General features: G+C 46.3%; 1 protein-coding gene across 4 annotated transcripts in view; it reads right to left on the bottom strand.

The window, feature by feature from the left end:
- Nucleotides 1-13846, bottom strand: part of sdf4 (stromal cell derived factor 4) — a 121117-nt gene that overhangs the window by 41770 nt on the left and 65501 nt on the right. For all 4 annotated transcript variants that reach the window (XM_038774000.1, XM_038774001.1, XM_038773999.1 and 1 more), the window contains one exon: nucleotides 12022-12158. In XM_038774000.1, coding sequence (XP_038629928.1) covers nucleotides 12022-12158 — 137 coding nt within the window. The remainder of the gene's footprint in view (nucleotides 1-12021; nucleotides 12159-13846) is intronic.

The raw sequence follows: 13846 nt of genomic DNA, 5'->3' as shown, positions 1-13846 counted from the left end.
CCCTGGAAGTCCCCAAGTGCCGTTCTGCCTGGTCCCCATTTGTGGAGACCACTATTGAATGGCACTTGCCCAAGGTCTCCAAGGCCAACACCTCGGTTCCTCAGGGAATGGCAATAAAAATGAGACAAGCTGTCTCGCTCAATATGCAGATTTACCAAAATGTGATCCCGCCCACAATGGGCGGGCTTCATATCGTGACGTCTCACAAGATTGCGTGAGAGCTCGCTCGGTGTGGCGAGCCGGGTAAATCCTGGGGGCGTTATTTACTGGCCATGTTACACCGTAGCGTGTACTTTTCGGGTGCTCTATGGATGGTAGATCGCAACCTAGTGTAATTTTGGGTGGGTTTGTAGAGTGACTAGTGCCGTGTGTTTGGGTGCGGCCCAGACTAGCATTCACCCACACTTAGGGCTGAATTCTCTGCTTCCCGATGCCGGCTGCAAGAATTGTGATTGGGCACAGAACAGCGCGCAAGTGAGAAATAGCGATTTGTGCCTGGCGCCGATTCCATCAGCAGGCTCTGGTCCTTCACTGGCGGCCGTATCAAAGTTTGCATCTCGCACCAGCGGATCCGGAACGGTCATTTGCATGGATTTGAACCTCATTTAAACCACTCCGGAATGCTCTGCCCCTCTCAGGCGGCAGTCACGCGGGCACGATTTGGTGCAAGGATTGACAAGTGGGACCTTGGCACCATTGCTGCGAAGGGGGAGCAAGAGGCAAAGAAAATACTCAAAAAGCCTCAAGCATTGTCAGGTTTGCTGGGGGGATGGCTGACGGGGCCGGGAGCAGTAGCGGGGAATGACTTGGTACCAAGTCTTTGCACTCGAGGGGTCCCCTCGGGATCACAATGGCCTGGCTCAGACCGCCATTGCTGATTGAAACTCGCCCCTTTGGTGCTACTTACAGGCTCCTGGCTGCTCACACTGCTGAGTGCTCACTGTGTCCTGTGAATGTCCAGAGAGCCTCTGATCATCTGGGAGCACACCCAGGCCACCCCTCTGGACACGCTCATACCCCAGCTGCATCATCAAGGTGATGGGCTTGGCCAAGCTCAATCAGTGACCCACCAGGTGTTGTCACGCTCAGAAGTGTTGCCCCACTGTAGAGAAAGCAGGTGATTACACGCCCCTTCACTCTCCCTTGACATCCTGACAGTACCGACCTGGCACCCGGACACACTGTCTCTGGCATCCTTGCAGTGCCAGGTTGGCACAACCAGGGCACTGTCCTGCTCTGTACTTGGCCACCGGAGGACTCCAATGGCCTCAAGAGTCCTCTGGCGTCACCATCACCCCAGGTCTCAGTCTGTGGAGACCAGTATTACCGGACTGAGGGCTTGCTGGTGCAGCCAGTGACTGTCAGGAGCTGGGAAATTGTGGCCTCAAACGAGCTCTGCATATCACGGCCAATGAGGAAGTGATCCAGATCGCATCGTGCGTAGCGAGTCACGTGCATCTCAATCAACAAACACACCCACACCCACATAAAACCACGCCTCATCCACAAACACTACAGCAAATGATCAAAAGCTTGGTTAAAAAGGCGGTAGGTTTTTAAGAGCATCGTAACGGAGGAAAGAGAGCTTCGGGCCTGGCTGCCAAAAAAAAACCAACATAAGTGTACTTTACCTGAATGCTCGTAGTATTCGGAATAAAGTAAATGAGTTGATGGCACAAATCATCGTAAATGACTATGATTTAGTGGCCATTACTGAAACATGGTTAAAGGATGGTCACGACTGGGAGTTAAATATCCGAGGGTATCAAACTATTCGGAAGGACAGAGTGGATGGTAAGGGAGGTGGTGTAGCTCTGTTATTTAAGGATGACATCCGGGCAATAGTAAGGGATGACATCGGTGCTATGGAGGATAAGGTTGAATCCATTTGGGTGGAAATCAGGAATAGTAAGGCGAAAAAGTCACTGATAGGAGTAGTCTATCGGCCACCAAATAGTAACGATATGGTGGGGCAGGCAATAAACAAAGAAATAACTGATGCATGTAGAAATGGTACAGCAGTTATCATGGGGGATTTTAATCTACATGTCGATTGGTTTAACCAGGTCGGTAAAGGCAACCTTGAGGAGGAGTTTATAGAATGTATCCGCGATAGTTTCCTAGAACAGTATGTAATGGAACCTACGAGGGAACAAGCGGTCCTAGATCTTGTCCTGTGTAATGAGACAGGATTGATTCATGATCTCATAGTTAGGGATCCTCTCGGAAGGAGCGATCACAATATGGTGGAATTTAAAATACAGATGGAGGGTGAGAAAGTAAAATCAAATACTAGTGTTTTGTGTTTAAACAAAGGAGATTACAAGGGGATGAGAGAAGAACTAGCTAAGGTAGACTGGGAGCAAAGACTTTATGGTGGAACAGTTGAGGAACAGTGGAGAACCTTCCAAGCGATTTTTCACAGTGCTCAGCAAAGGTTTATACCAACAAAAAGGAAGGACGGAAGAAAGAGGGAAAATCGATCGTGGATATCTAAGGAAATAAGGGAGAGTATCAAATTGAAGGAAAAAGCATATAAAGTGGCAAAGAGTGCTGGGAGATTAGAGGACTGGGAAATCTTTAGGGGGCAACAGAAAGCTACTAAAAAAGCTATAAAGAGTAAGATAGAGTATGAGAGTAAACTTGCTCAGAATATAAAAACAGACAGTAAAAGTTTTTACAAATATATAAGACAAAAAAGAGTGTCTAAGGTAAATATTGGTCCTTTAGAGGATGAGAAGGGAGTTTTAATAATGGGAAATGAGGAAATAGCTGAGGAACTGAACAGGTTTTTTAGGTCGGTCTTCACAGTGGAAGACACAAATAACATGCCAGCGACTGATAGAAATGAGGCTATGACAGGTGAGGACCTTGAGAGGATTGTTATCAATAAGGAGGGAGTGATGGGCAAGCTATTGGGGCTAAAGGTAGACAAGTCTCCAGGCCCTGATGGAATGCATCCCAGAGTGCTAAAAGAGATGGCTAGGGAAATTGCAGATGCACTAGTGATAATTTACCGAAAATCACTAGACTCTGGGGTGGTCCCGGTGGATTGGAAATTAGCAAACGTGATGCCGCTGTTTAAAAAGGAGGTAGACAGAAAGCAGGAAATTATAGGCCAGTGAGCTTAACTTCGGTAGTAGGGAAGATGCTGGAATCTATCATCAAGGAAGAAATTGCGAGGCATCTGGATAGAAATTGTCCCATTGGGCAGACACAGCATGGGTTCGTAAAGGGCAGGTCATGCCTAACTAATTTAGTGGAATTTTTTGAGGACATTACCAGTGCAGTAGATAATGGGGAGCCGATGGATGTGGTATATCTGGATTTCCAGAAAGCCTTTGACAAGGTGCCACACAAAAGGTTGCTACATAAGATAAAGATGCATGGCATTAAGGGTAAAGTAGTAGCATGGATAGAGGATTGGTTAATTAATAGAAAGCAAAGAGTTGGGATAAATGGGTGTTTCTCTGGTTGGCAATCAGTAGCTAGTGGTGTCCCTCAGGGATCCGTGTTGGGCCCACAATTGTTCACAATTTACATAGATGATTTGGAGTTGGGGACGAAGGGCAATGTGTCCAAGTTTGCAGATGACACTAAGATGAGTGGTAAAGCGAAAAGTGCAGAGGATACTGGAAGTCTGCAGAGGGATTTGGATAGGTTAAGTGAATGGGCTAGGGTCTGGCAGATGGAATACAATGTTGACAAATGTGAGGTTATCCATTTTGGTAGGAATAACAGCAAACGGGATTATTATTTAAACTATAAAATATTAAAGCATGCCGCTGTTCAGAGAGACTTGGGTGTGCTAGTGCATGAGTCACAGAAGGTTGGTTTACAAGTGCAACAGGTGATTAAGAAGGCAAATGGAATTTTGTCCTTCATTGCTAGAGGGATGGAGTTTAAGACTAGGGAGGTTATGTTGCAATTGTATAAGGTGTTAGTGCGGCCACACCTGGAGTATTGTGTTCAGTTTTGGTCTCCTTACTTGAGAAAGGACGTACTGGCGCTGGAGGGTGTGCAGGGGAGATTCACTAGGTTAATCCCAGAGCTGAAGGGGTTGGATTATGAGGAGAGGTTGAGTAGACTGGGACTGTACTCGTTGGAATTTAGAAGGATGAGGGGGGATCTTATAGAAACATTTAAAATTATGAAGGGAATAGATAGGATAGATGCGGGCAGGTTGTTTCCACTGGCGGGTGACAGCAGAACTAGGGGACATAGCCTCAAAATAAGGGGAAGTAGATTTAGGACTGAGTTTAGGAGGAACTTCTTCACCCAAAGGGTTGTGAATCTATGGAATTCCTTGCCCAGTGAAGCAGTTGAGGCTCCTTCATTACATGTTTTTAAGGTAAAGATAGATAGTTTTTTGAAGAATAAAGGGATTAAGGGTATAGTGCAGAAGGAGGCCATTCAGCCCACTGAGTCTGCACCGGCCCTTGGAAAGAACACCCTACTTCAGCCCATGCCTCCACTCTATCCCCGTAACCCCACCTCACCTTTTGGCTGGAATTGAACCCGGGTCCCTGGCGCTGTGAAGCAGCAGTGCTAACCACTGTGCCACCATGCCACCCAAGGGGCAAGCAAGGATAAGAATTTTAAAATCACGATGTTGCTTGACTGGTAGCGAATGTAGATCAGTAAGCACAGGCATGAATGAGGACATGCCAGGAGTTATGATACAGGTAGCAGAGATTTGGAATACCTTGGGCGGGATTCTCCATCCCGCCACACCAGATATCTGGTGCGGCACACCATTGGGATTCTCCGTTTCGGTGCTGCTCAACAGGGTTTCCCATTGTTGGGCAGCCCCACACCGTCGGGAAACCCCCGGGCTGCCGGTAAAACGGAGAATCCCGCCGGCGGAGAATTCAGCCCCGTGAGTTTATAGTGTTGACAGCAGGATATGAAATAATCATGTATGAAAGTGGACATGGAAAGGAAGTGTCATCTTGTGGGAGTACGTCCAGAACCGGTGGGCAACAAAGGGGCGACACGGTAGCACAAAATGGGAGCACTGTTGCTTCACAGTGCCAGGGACCCGGGTTCAATTCCTGCCTTGGGTCACTGTCTATGTGGAGTCTGCACGTTCTCCCAGTGTCTGCGTGGGTTTCCTCTGGGTGCTCCGGTTTCCTCCCATAAGTCCCGAAAGACGTGCTGTTAGGTAATTTGGACATTCTGAATTCTCCCGCATTGTACCCGAACAGACGCCAGAGTGTGGCGGCTAATGGCTTTTCACAACAACTTAATTGCAGTGTTAATGTAAGCCTCCTTGTGACACTAATAAAGATTATTATTACAAATGGCGGAGCAGGCTCGAGGGGCCGAATGGCCTACTTCTGCTCCCATTTTGTATGTTTGTACGTCTCCTCGCCTTGTCAGAGTCCACTTGCGGTCTCACAATCCTATCTGAAGTGAGTTTATCCGTGAATGAACAGGGAAGGCTCGTTACATTTGTCTTCACAGAACTGTGTCTTTTTTCACTAACTGCTGCTCTGAAAAAGCTGAGATTAAGCGGGTTCGCATCATGCAACGTGACTGCAGAAGCATAAACCACATCTGAAAAAGGACTTTAAAAAAAAATAAATCACATGCATCTGATGTCAATAATGGCCCAGGAAATTTGTTTCACCACGGCTACCGCCACCCAAGCCACCACTTTCCAGGACACAATCACATGTGGTGATTAACTAAACCACTGTACATTCAGCGTGATGCTTTCAGAAGATGCGATTGTTCACCTTGGAACAGAGATGTTCAGAATCACGACGGCCTTTAATAGGCCGAGGAGAAATGGCTTCCATTGGCAGGAGGGGCGGTAATCAAAGGCCGCAAATTTCCTATCATAAATTTTTAAGAATACCGCGGAAGCTGGAAACCCGCAAGAAAAACAGAAAGTGCTGGAAAAACTCAGCAGGTCTGGCAGCGTCCATGGAGAGAGAAACAGTCAGGGTTGCGAGTCCTTATCACTCTTCTTCAGAGGTAAAGAGAGGGAGAAATGTGATGGATTATATCGAAGAGGGACTGGAAAAAAATAGAAAGTCTGTGAAAGGTGGGAGCTGGGAGAGATTGCACAAACGTGTGTAGGGCACAATACAGAGGAAGTGTTAATGTCAGTGTGAACAGCTTCTTCTCCGCTGAATGACCCTCGTATGGACTGATCGGATCTCTTCAAACATCTTCTCTACTGAGTAGTACTGCACCCCTGTATTCTTCACCCGATGCCTGTGACTATGTATTTACATTGTGTATTTATGCACGCCCTATGTTTTTTTCATGTATGGAATGATTTGTCTGGACTGTACAATACTTTTCACTGTACCTCGGTACACGTAACAATAAAACGTGTGGAGGGACTATGGAAGGGGCTGATAGTGGCATGAAGGCAAGATGGCAGAATGTGTTACTAGGAGAACAAAATGTCAGTGCAAAGGTGAAGAACAAGTGACAGATGGCCCAGTAGGGGAGGGGAGGTGGAGGTACTTTGCTTTGGGACAAACACTTTTGGGGATTTGAAGAAAGGAGTCAAGGCGGAAGAAAAAGGTCACAGTCTGATGTTGGTGAACACAATATTGAATCCGCAGGGTTGCAATGTGCTTAACCGGAAAATGAGGTGCTCCTCCTCAGGTTTACAGTAATTGGCAAAAGAAAGTGGGGGAAGGACGGCATGGTGGCGCAGTGTTTAGCACTGCTGCCTCACAATGCTGAGGTCCCGGGTTCAATCCCGGCCCCGGGTCACTGCCAGGTGGAGTTTGCACATTTTCACCGTGTCTGCATGGGTTTCACCCCCACCCCACAATCCAAAGATGTGCAGGGTAGGTGGATTGGCCACGCTAAATTGCCCCTTAACTGGGAAAAAAAAAAGAATTAAGAACTCTAAATTTATAAAAACAAATAAAATGGAGGAAGATGAGAACATTTAAAAAAAAATAAAGGTAGCAAGTTCTGAGGATCTGGAAAGATGGTGGAAGCCAATTCATAGTAATTTTCAAATGGTACTCGGTAAATAAGATGGCCTAGTGGTATTGTCACTGGGCTAGCTATCCAGAGACCAAGGGTACTGCCCTGGAGAGTTGGGTTTGAATCCCACCATGGCAGATGGTGAAATCTGAATTCAATAAAATTCTAATGATGAGCATGAAACCACTGTCAATTGTCTACATGTGACTGGCCTACATTTGACTTCAAACTCTAAGTATGGTGGTTGATTCTTAACTGCCCTCAATAAATACTTGCCCAGCCAGTGAAGCCTAAAGCCAATATAACTATACCATCTCCAAACCACCATCCTCCACCACAGAGACACGATGGGGAAAAGTCGCCGAGTAAGACCTTTCAACTGGGAATTGTATAGAACCCGTTGAGTGAATGTACATGGTGAATCACATTTATCATAATTGTATTGAAAAAACTCTTAATGTAACCAACCTCAATACCATTTTGGTATATTCATAAGATATGAGCAGAAATAGGCCATTTAGCCCATCGCGTCTGCTCCGTCATTCAATCACGACTGATATGTTCCTCATCCCCATCCTCCTGCCTTCTCCCCATAACCCCTGATCTTCATACTAATCAAGAAATTCCCTATTGATCATGAACTTCATATTTGTGCTGTTACCTACAGTGCTACAGACCAAGAGATGGATGGTGAAATCAGCCAGAGTGGTTCTTTTTTTAATATAATATAAACTTGCACCAATAACCCCAATTTTAAACAGGGAGGAGGGAGCAGGACACATGACCCCCTAAGTGACCGCCACACCTGCAGAATCCAAGAATGCGCTGGTCCTCATTTCAATCAAAGTTCCTGGATTGGTGGGGATTTGGTGACAGACAGCCAGGGACTCATGGGAGCAGTCCCAATCACATTATTCCTCCCACCACCTCGATTAGGGCCTGGTCAGGGACAGGAAGCATAGGTATTGTGGCGAGCATGTGGTCCCATTGGGGCAACTACTCTGGCCAATCAGCAGCTGCAGAGAGAGACTGGAAACGGCTCAGCCACCATCACTGGGAGGGCAAAGCGGTTTGTACATTAGATTGAGCAACAGATAGCCAAGTATAACAGATCATCCCGCGACAAGCTCAAGGCTTCTAAACACTGATGGTAGAAAATTCCGCACATCCCACCGAATGCAGTTAATGGCGGGAGAAGACTTGCAGTCATTGTTCTGGACCATTCCCTTGAGCAAGATGCACTGGAGAAAAACTATATAGAGGCTTCTGCATAGCCAGCCCAATTAGAATACAACTGATTTGGGCAGCACGGTGGCCTAGTGGTTAGCACAACCGCCTCACGGCGCTGAGGTCCCAGGTTCGATCCCGGCTCTGGGTCACTGTCCGTGTGGAGTTTGCACATTCTCCCCGTGTCTGCGTGGGTTTCGCCCCCACAACCCAAAAATGTGCAGAGTAGGTGGATTGGCCACGCTAAATTGCCCCATAATTGGAAAAAATAATTGGGTAATCTAAATTTTAAAAAAAAAATACAACTGATTTGAAAGATCCCTTCAGCTAGGTGCATCTTTCCCGTCCATCGGTTGTGGGAATGGTGGCTAACGGACTGAGCAAACAGACAGGGTTGGTCCGGTTCACAAACGTGGTCAAGGTAGCTGTTTCTCAGTACTGCCTGTTCTGAATCAACTGTGCCCTAAGATAACTTGACACCAGTCTCTCTTGAGAGGTTAAGGCACGTTAGAAAAGGGAACGGAAGGAAATAAATTCATTACTCTCAATATGACACAAATTCTGTAACACGCAAGACAGATCTTTCAGCACCTGCGGTGGCTGATGGCAGGTGAACTTATCAGATTCCAACCCTTCATCAGAACCGAAGACCTGAAAAAAAGAGAGCTGCCAAAAAAGTGGCAAACACAGGAAAAAGGGCTGGGGGTGGAGGGCTGGGGGGATAAAGCAACAGATATGACAATGTGACAGGCATTGTAATCACAAGGAGGAAGTTAATGGGTTGCATGACCTCAATAGGCAGGAAATGAGGAGATGATTGACGAAATCTCAGTGAGAGATTCAGATGACTCTAAAAGGAACAAAAGGATGTGAAAACATCCAAAGTGGCAAGGAGCGTGTCCCACGCGAAGAGCTGAGCCCCCCCCCCCCCCCCCCATTGAGGAGCTCTGAAATTCAAAGAGTGAAGGCTGGAACATCGGGCCCACCTGTGCAATGCTATGGGTGCACACGCCGTCACCGCTCCGACTCGGAATGAACAGGGACAACCCAAAGGGAACATGTCTTTTGGCAAACAGACGGAAATGGAAAAAGAGGAATGTGCGTGGTGGTGGGATTACATCACTAAGTGACTGAAATGGTAAAAATGTGGCTGAGAGCAGTTGGTGTTTTGGAACCCAGAACGAGGAAACCGGACTGACATTGGCACAATCCACCGTTACTTGGGTTGCCAACTGTGATTCAGTGTAGTCCTGGAGGTTTTGACACATGACTTGCTCCCATACTCCAGTCATTAGTCAGCTAACACATCCTTGTGACGCACTGACTCCCTACACCAATTGGAAAGCAGGAAGCTCAAATGCCTGATGCTTGACTGCTAATTAAAATGCCATTTTCCTCCCATTTTCAATTTCAATATTTTAATTTCTGGTGAAGAAAAATCTTGAAAGAAAATTTTTTAAAATATTTTTTCTTGTGTCTCAATGGACTTTCTCCAGGGTTGCACAGGTGTCCTGGAGATTGATCTTCAATTCAGAGACTCCATGCCAATTCTTTTTTGCAAATTAATTTACGGGATGTGGGCGCCGCTGGCTCAGCCAACATTTATTGCCCATCCCTAGTTGCCCTTGTGAAGGTGGTGGTGAGCTGCCTTCTTGAACCCCTACAGGCTCGGAGGTGCATGTGCACCCACAGTGCCGGAGAGTTTTTAACCGTAATCATTGCTGAGGAGAGAGAAAGGAGGGCATCTCAGCTATGTTGTGGAAAATTGAATCATCTGACTGGGTACGACAGAGACAGTGACACTGGGAGAGAAGGATGGAGTGTTTATAAGGAAAGACCATTGCAGAGATGAAGGGAGAGACATCAAAGAAGAGAAGAGCTGAGATGGACAACGAGAAACTGCTGTATTTCTGGGTCCCACTTTTCTTAAACTTTAAGTTATCCTCATATCTTTTAGGCCCTGTATTTCAGATAACGCTTCCAGAGGTGTCATATTTCAGGGAGCGCTTTCACTTTCTCAGATAGTTTGGTAAATTTGTTGTGTGCGCAGTGAATACATTTTACTTCAATTCCTGGTTTACTAATGCTCCCTTCCAGGATCTTCAAAGGTAGCTGAATAACTACACCCCAACTTTGGACTAAAGCCTGACTGCCCAAGGAGTCATGGAATATTTTGTGCACGCTGAGCTTCATAAGACGGTTATGCTTTGAAATGTACCTTAAACCCAACATAAAACAGAGCATTCTGAATAACCATGTCACATGGGGTCATGCCCATGTGATCTGGTTGCTATGGAGTGAGATACTCAACATTGAGGCAGGGTGACAAGTTTTAACACCTTGTCATTGTACCTCACAGAAAAAGGACAGCTGTTATTGGAGATGGAGAAATAAAGAAGCTGCAGCTGTGGGGGAGCAGGGTGAACTGTTTTTGTATGATGCTTTGGAGAAAGGTGAAATACTGCGGATGCTGGAATCTGAAACAAAAACAGAACTGGCCGCCAATACTCAGCAGCTCAGGCAGCACCTGTGGAGCGAGAAACAGAATTAACAGTTCAAGTCGATGACCTTTCATCGGAACTGAGGAAAAGTTAGTGATGTCATAGAGCTTGAGCAAGGGGTGGGGGGAACGAGGAGGAAGGAAGATCTATGATAGGGTGCAAGGCAGGAGAGATTGAATGACAGAAGAGTTCGCCTTACAAGGGTCAACGGCAGCACAGTTGCTTCACAGCTCCAGGGTCTCCGGTTCGATTCCCGGTTTGGGTCACTGTCTGTGCGGAGTCTGCACATTCTCCCCGTGGTCTGCGTGGGTTTGCTCCGGGGGTCCGGTTTCCTCCGACAGTCCAAAGATGTGCAGGTTAGGTGGATTGGCCATGCTAAATTACCCCTTAGTGTCCAAAAAAAGTTAAGTGGGGCTACTGGTTATGGGGGTAGGGTGGAGGTGTGGGTGCTCTTTCCAAGGGTCGGTGCAGACTCGATGGGCCAAACGGCCTCCTTCTGCATTGTAAATTCTATGTCGATGAATGGTGATGAGGTAAGAAAAGAAACCTGCCTAGAGCACGCGAGCTGCTGTCTGAAAGAAAAATGAGCGAAAACTGAAAGATGCAAAGAAAATGAAACAAATTAGGGGACAGAACTTACGGTCTGAAATTGTTGAACTCAAAGTTGAGTCTAGATGGCTGTAAAGTGCCCAATAGAAAGAAGAGGGTTCCCCTTTTCCTCACATTCCACCCCTCCAGCCTCTGTATTCAATGTATTCATGTCCTGCCATTGCCAACACTTTCAGCATGATGCGATCACCAACACATATTTTCCCCTCCCTTCCCTATTCAGTATTCCAAAAGGGACCATTCCCTCCACGATACCCTGGTCCAGTCCTCAACCTTCCCAGCATCCCACCCCTTTTCCACGTCACCTTCCCGTACAAATGTAGGAGATGTCCTTTGACCTCCTCACTCTCCTCACTGTCCTGAATACTCCTTCCAGATGAAACTCAGATTTATGAGTTTCTCTTTTTTTCTGAAACGTTATCAGACTCTTGTTGGAACCATTTAACACTTTACAAACAATGTTTTCAAAATTCTTTAAGAATAAGATCTCATGGATTGTTCTATATTTCATTTTTGGAGTTCATCACAAAACTACTAAATATTATAATTTAAGACGCTTCACAAGAAAAATGGAGAAAACGGATACGGAGGTAACAAAAAGATAAAGGAGCATGATCAACGTCATAGAGATGGGCTTTAAAAAGGGAGGCTGTCATAGGTGGAAAGTTCAGTAGAGAAGTTTAGGGAGGGAAGGAATCTCATACACGTAAATAAATTGCATTACCATCTCCATCAGGGTCTACAGCTTTGAAGTGTAGTTTGTTCTCCTCCGTGGCCTGTTGGAAATGCTCCTCGGTCTTCTCCATAATCCATCGCTGCATCTCATTTGCACTAATTTTCTTGTCAACATTGACATCAACCCTGAAGGACAGGAAGACAGTGAACTGGTGAACATTACTGCCCAACAGAAAACACATTTCAGCTTTTTGGATCACTGACACTACAGGCGGGATTCTCCGGCTGTGTTTATCCACGACCAGAGAATCCTGCCCGAGATCAATGGATTTTTCCATTGTTGGTGTCTCACCTGTGGCATTCTTGTGGCGGACGAATCCAGCCCTACGTCTTATGGTCTTATATCAGTATGAGGAATCAAGCCCTGCGGGATAAGATGGGAAAGTGGGGTAGAAGATTCCCAGATCACTCATGAGCTCACTGAATGGCGGAGCAGATTCGATGGGCCGAATGGTCTACTTCTGCTCCTAAGTCTTCTGGAAACAGCGATTCTGTAATTGGATCTCCTTGATTAGCTCTCTCGGCCTGCGTTCTCATCATAACCTACTTCAGCCCCTGGCTTATTTGCGTGTTCATTAGCGAACCGCATTTGTTTTCTAACTATTCATGACAGGAACACCCTTTCCCATCACCTCAAAAGGGTTTGACCTTTTGTGGACAGAAGCAGTCAGCGGTGAGCGTCTAAGTCTTGGGGAATAGGACTTGGAAGCTGCATCATTACAAAATACTTCAAGTTTCTCGGGCTGGGGTGGGGGGTGGGTGCGGAGAGAAGAGAAGTGAGATGAAATGAGATGCCAAACATACATTCAAGAACATCAGTTGGTGCATTCAAGAACATCAGTTGGTGAAGGACAGAACTGGAGCTAATCTTTACCCATTGATTTAGAGAGAATCACGAGAAGCATAACCTCCCAACTCAACTACCCACCCCCCCCCCCACACTCCAGTTTCAGTGAGCTCCTCTTTATAACTTCTGAACTAAAACCCCAATTTACACCCTCCACTTGCATAGGACTAAACACAATTTATATAAATAAATCACAATAAACTTTCCAGCCAAATTATATTACCTTACTAAAATGACATGTGCAAAGTAAAACTCGACTGACAATGTCTAAGACGTGTCTGACTTTTAGAAGTTTTGCACTTTTCAATGTGTTGCACAATCAAATTTTTTTTTTTTAAATTTAGAGCACCCAATTATTTTTTCCAATTAAGGGACAATTTAGAGTGTTCAATCTACCTATCCTGCACATCTTTGGGTTGTGGGAGCGAAACCCACGCAGACACGGGGAGAATGTGCAAACTCCACACGGACAGTGACCCAGGGCCGGGATTCGAACCCGGGTCCTCAGCGCCGTAGGCAGCAATGCTAACCACTGTGCCACCGTGCTGCCCCGCACAATCAAATTTGATTGTTTAGCTGGGTGGTGCTTTTTTAAAAAAAATAAGGCCTCGAGGGTAAATTCTCCAAAAGGGGCAGGGGGACGCACTATCTGGAACAATTTTGTATTTACTTTGAGAGAGATCAGGCTAGTTACCTGATGAGGACTGAGCATCCCCTCCTATTGGGCCTTGGACCTCACTACAATGAAGGCTCAGGCCATTGTGCTGCCCTGATAAGTGGGCAATCCTTTGGGTTTTTGTAGTATGGGGGGGTTGAGCAGTGATCCTGATATTTGGACGAGGGAGAACAGGGTTCGTTAGGGAGCAGAAGGCAGAGAGTGGGGATAAAGAGGTCTTTTCACGATGCCAGCCGGTGACTAGTGGTATTCCGCAGGGGTCAGCGTTGGGACCACAACTAATCACGATAT

This window comes from Scyliorhinus canicula, chromosome 16 (genome assembly GCF_902713615.1).
Source record: "Scyliorhinus canicula chromosome 16, sScyCan1.1, whole genome shotgun sequence".
Classification (NCBI taxonomy): domain Eukaryota; kingdom Metazoa; phylum Chordata; class Chondrichthyes; order Carcharhiniformes; family Scyliorhinidae; genus Scyliorhinus; species Scyliorhinus canicula.
Note: the sequence above shows the minus strand (reverse complement) of the source record. Positions and strands in the feature narration are given on the sequence as shown.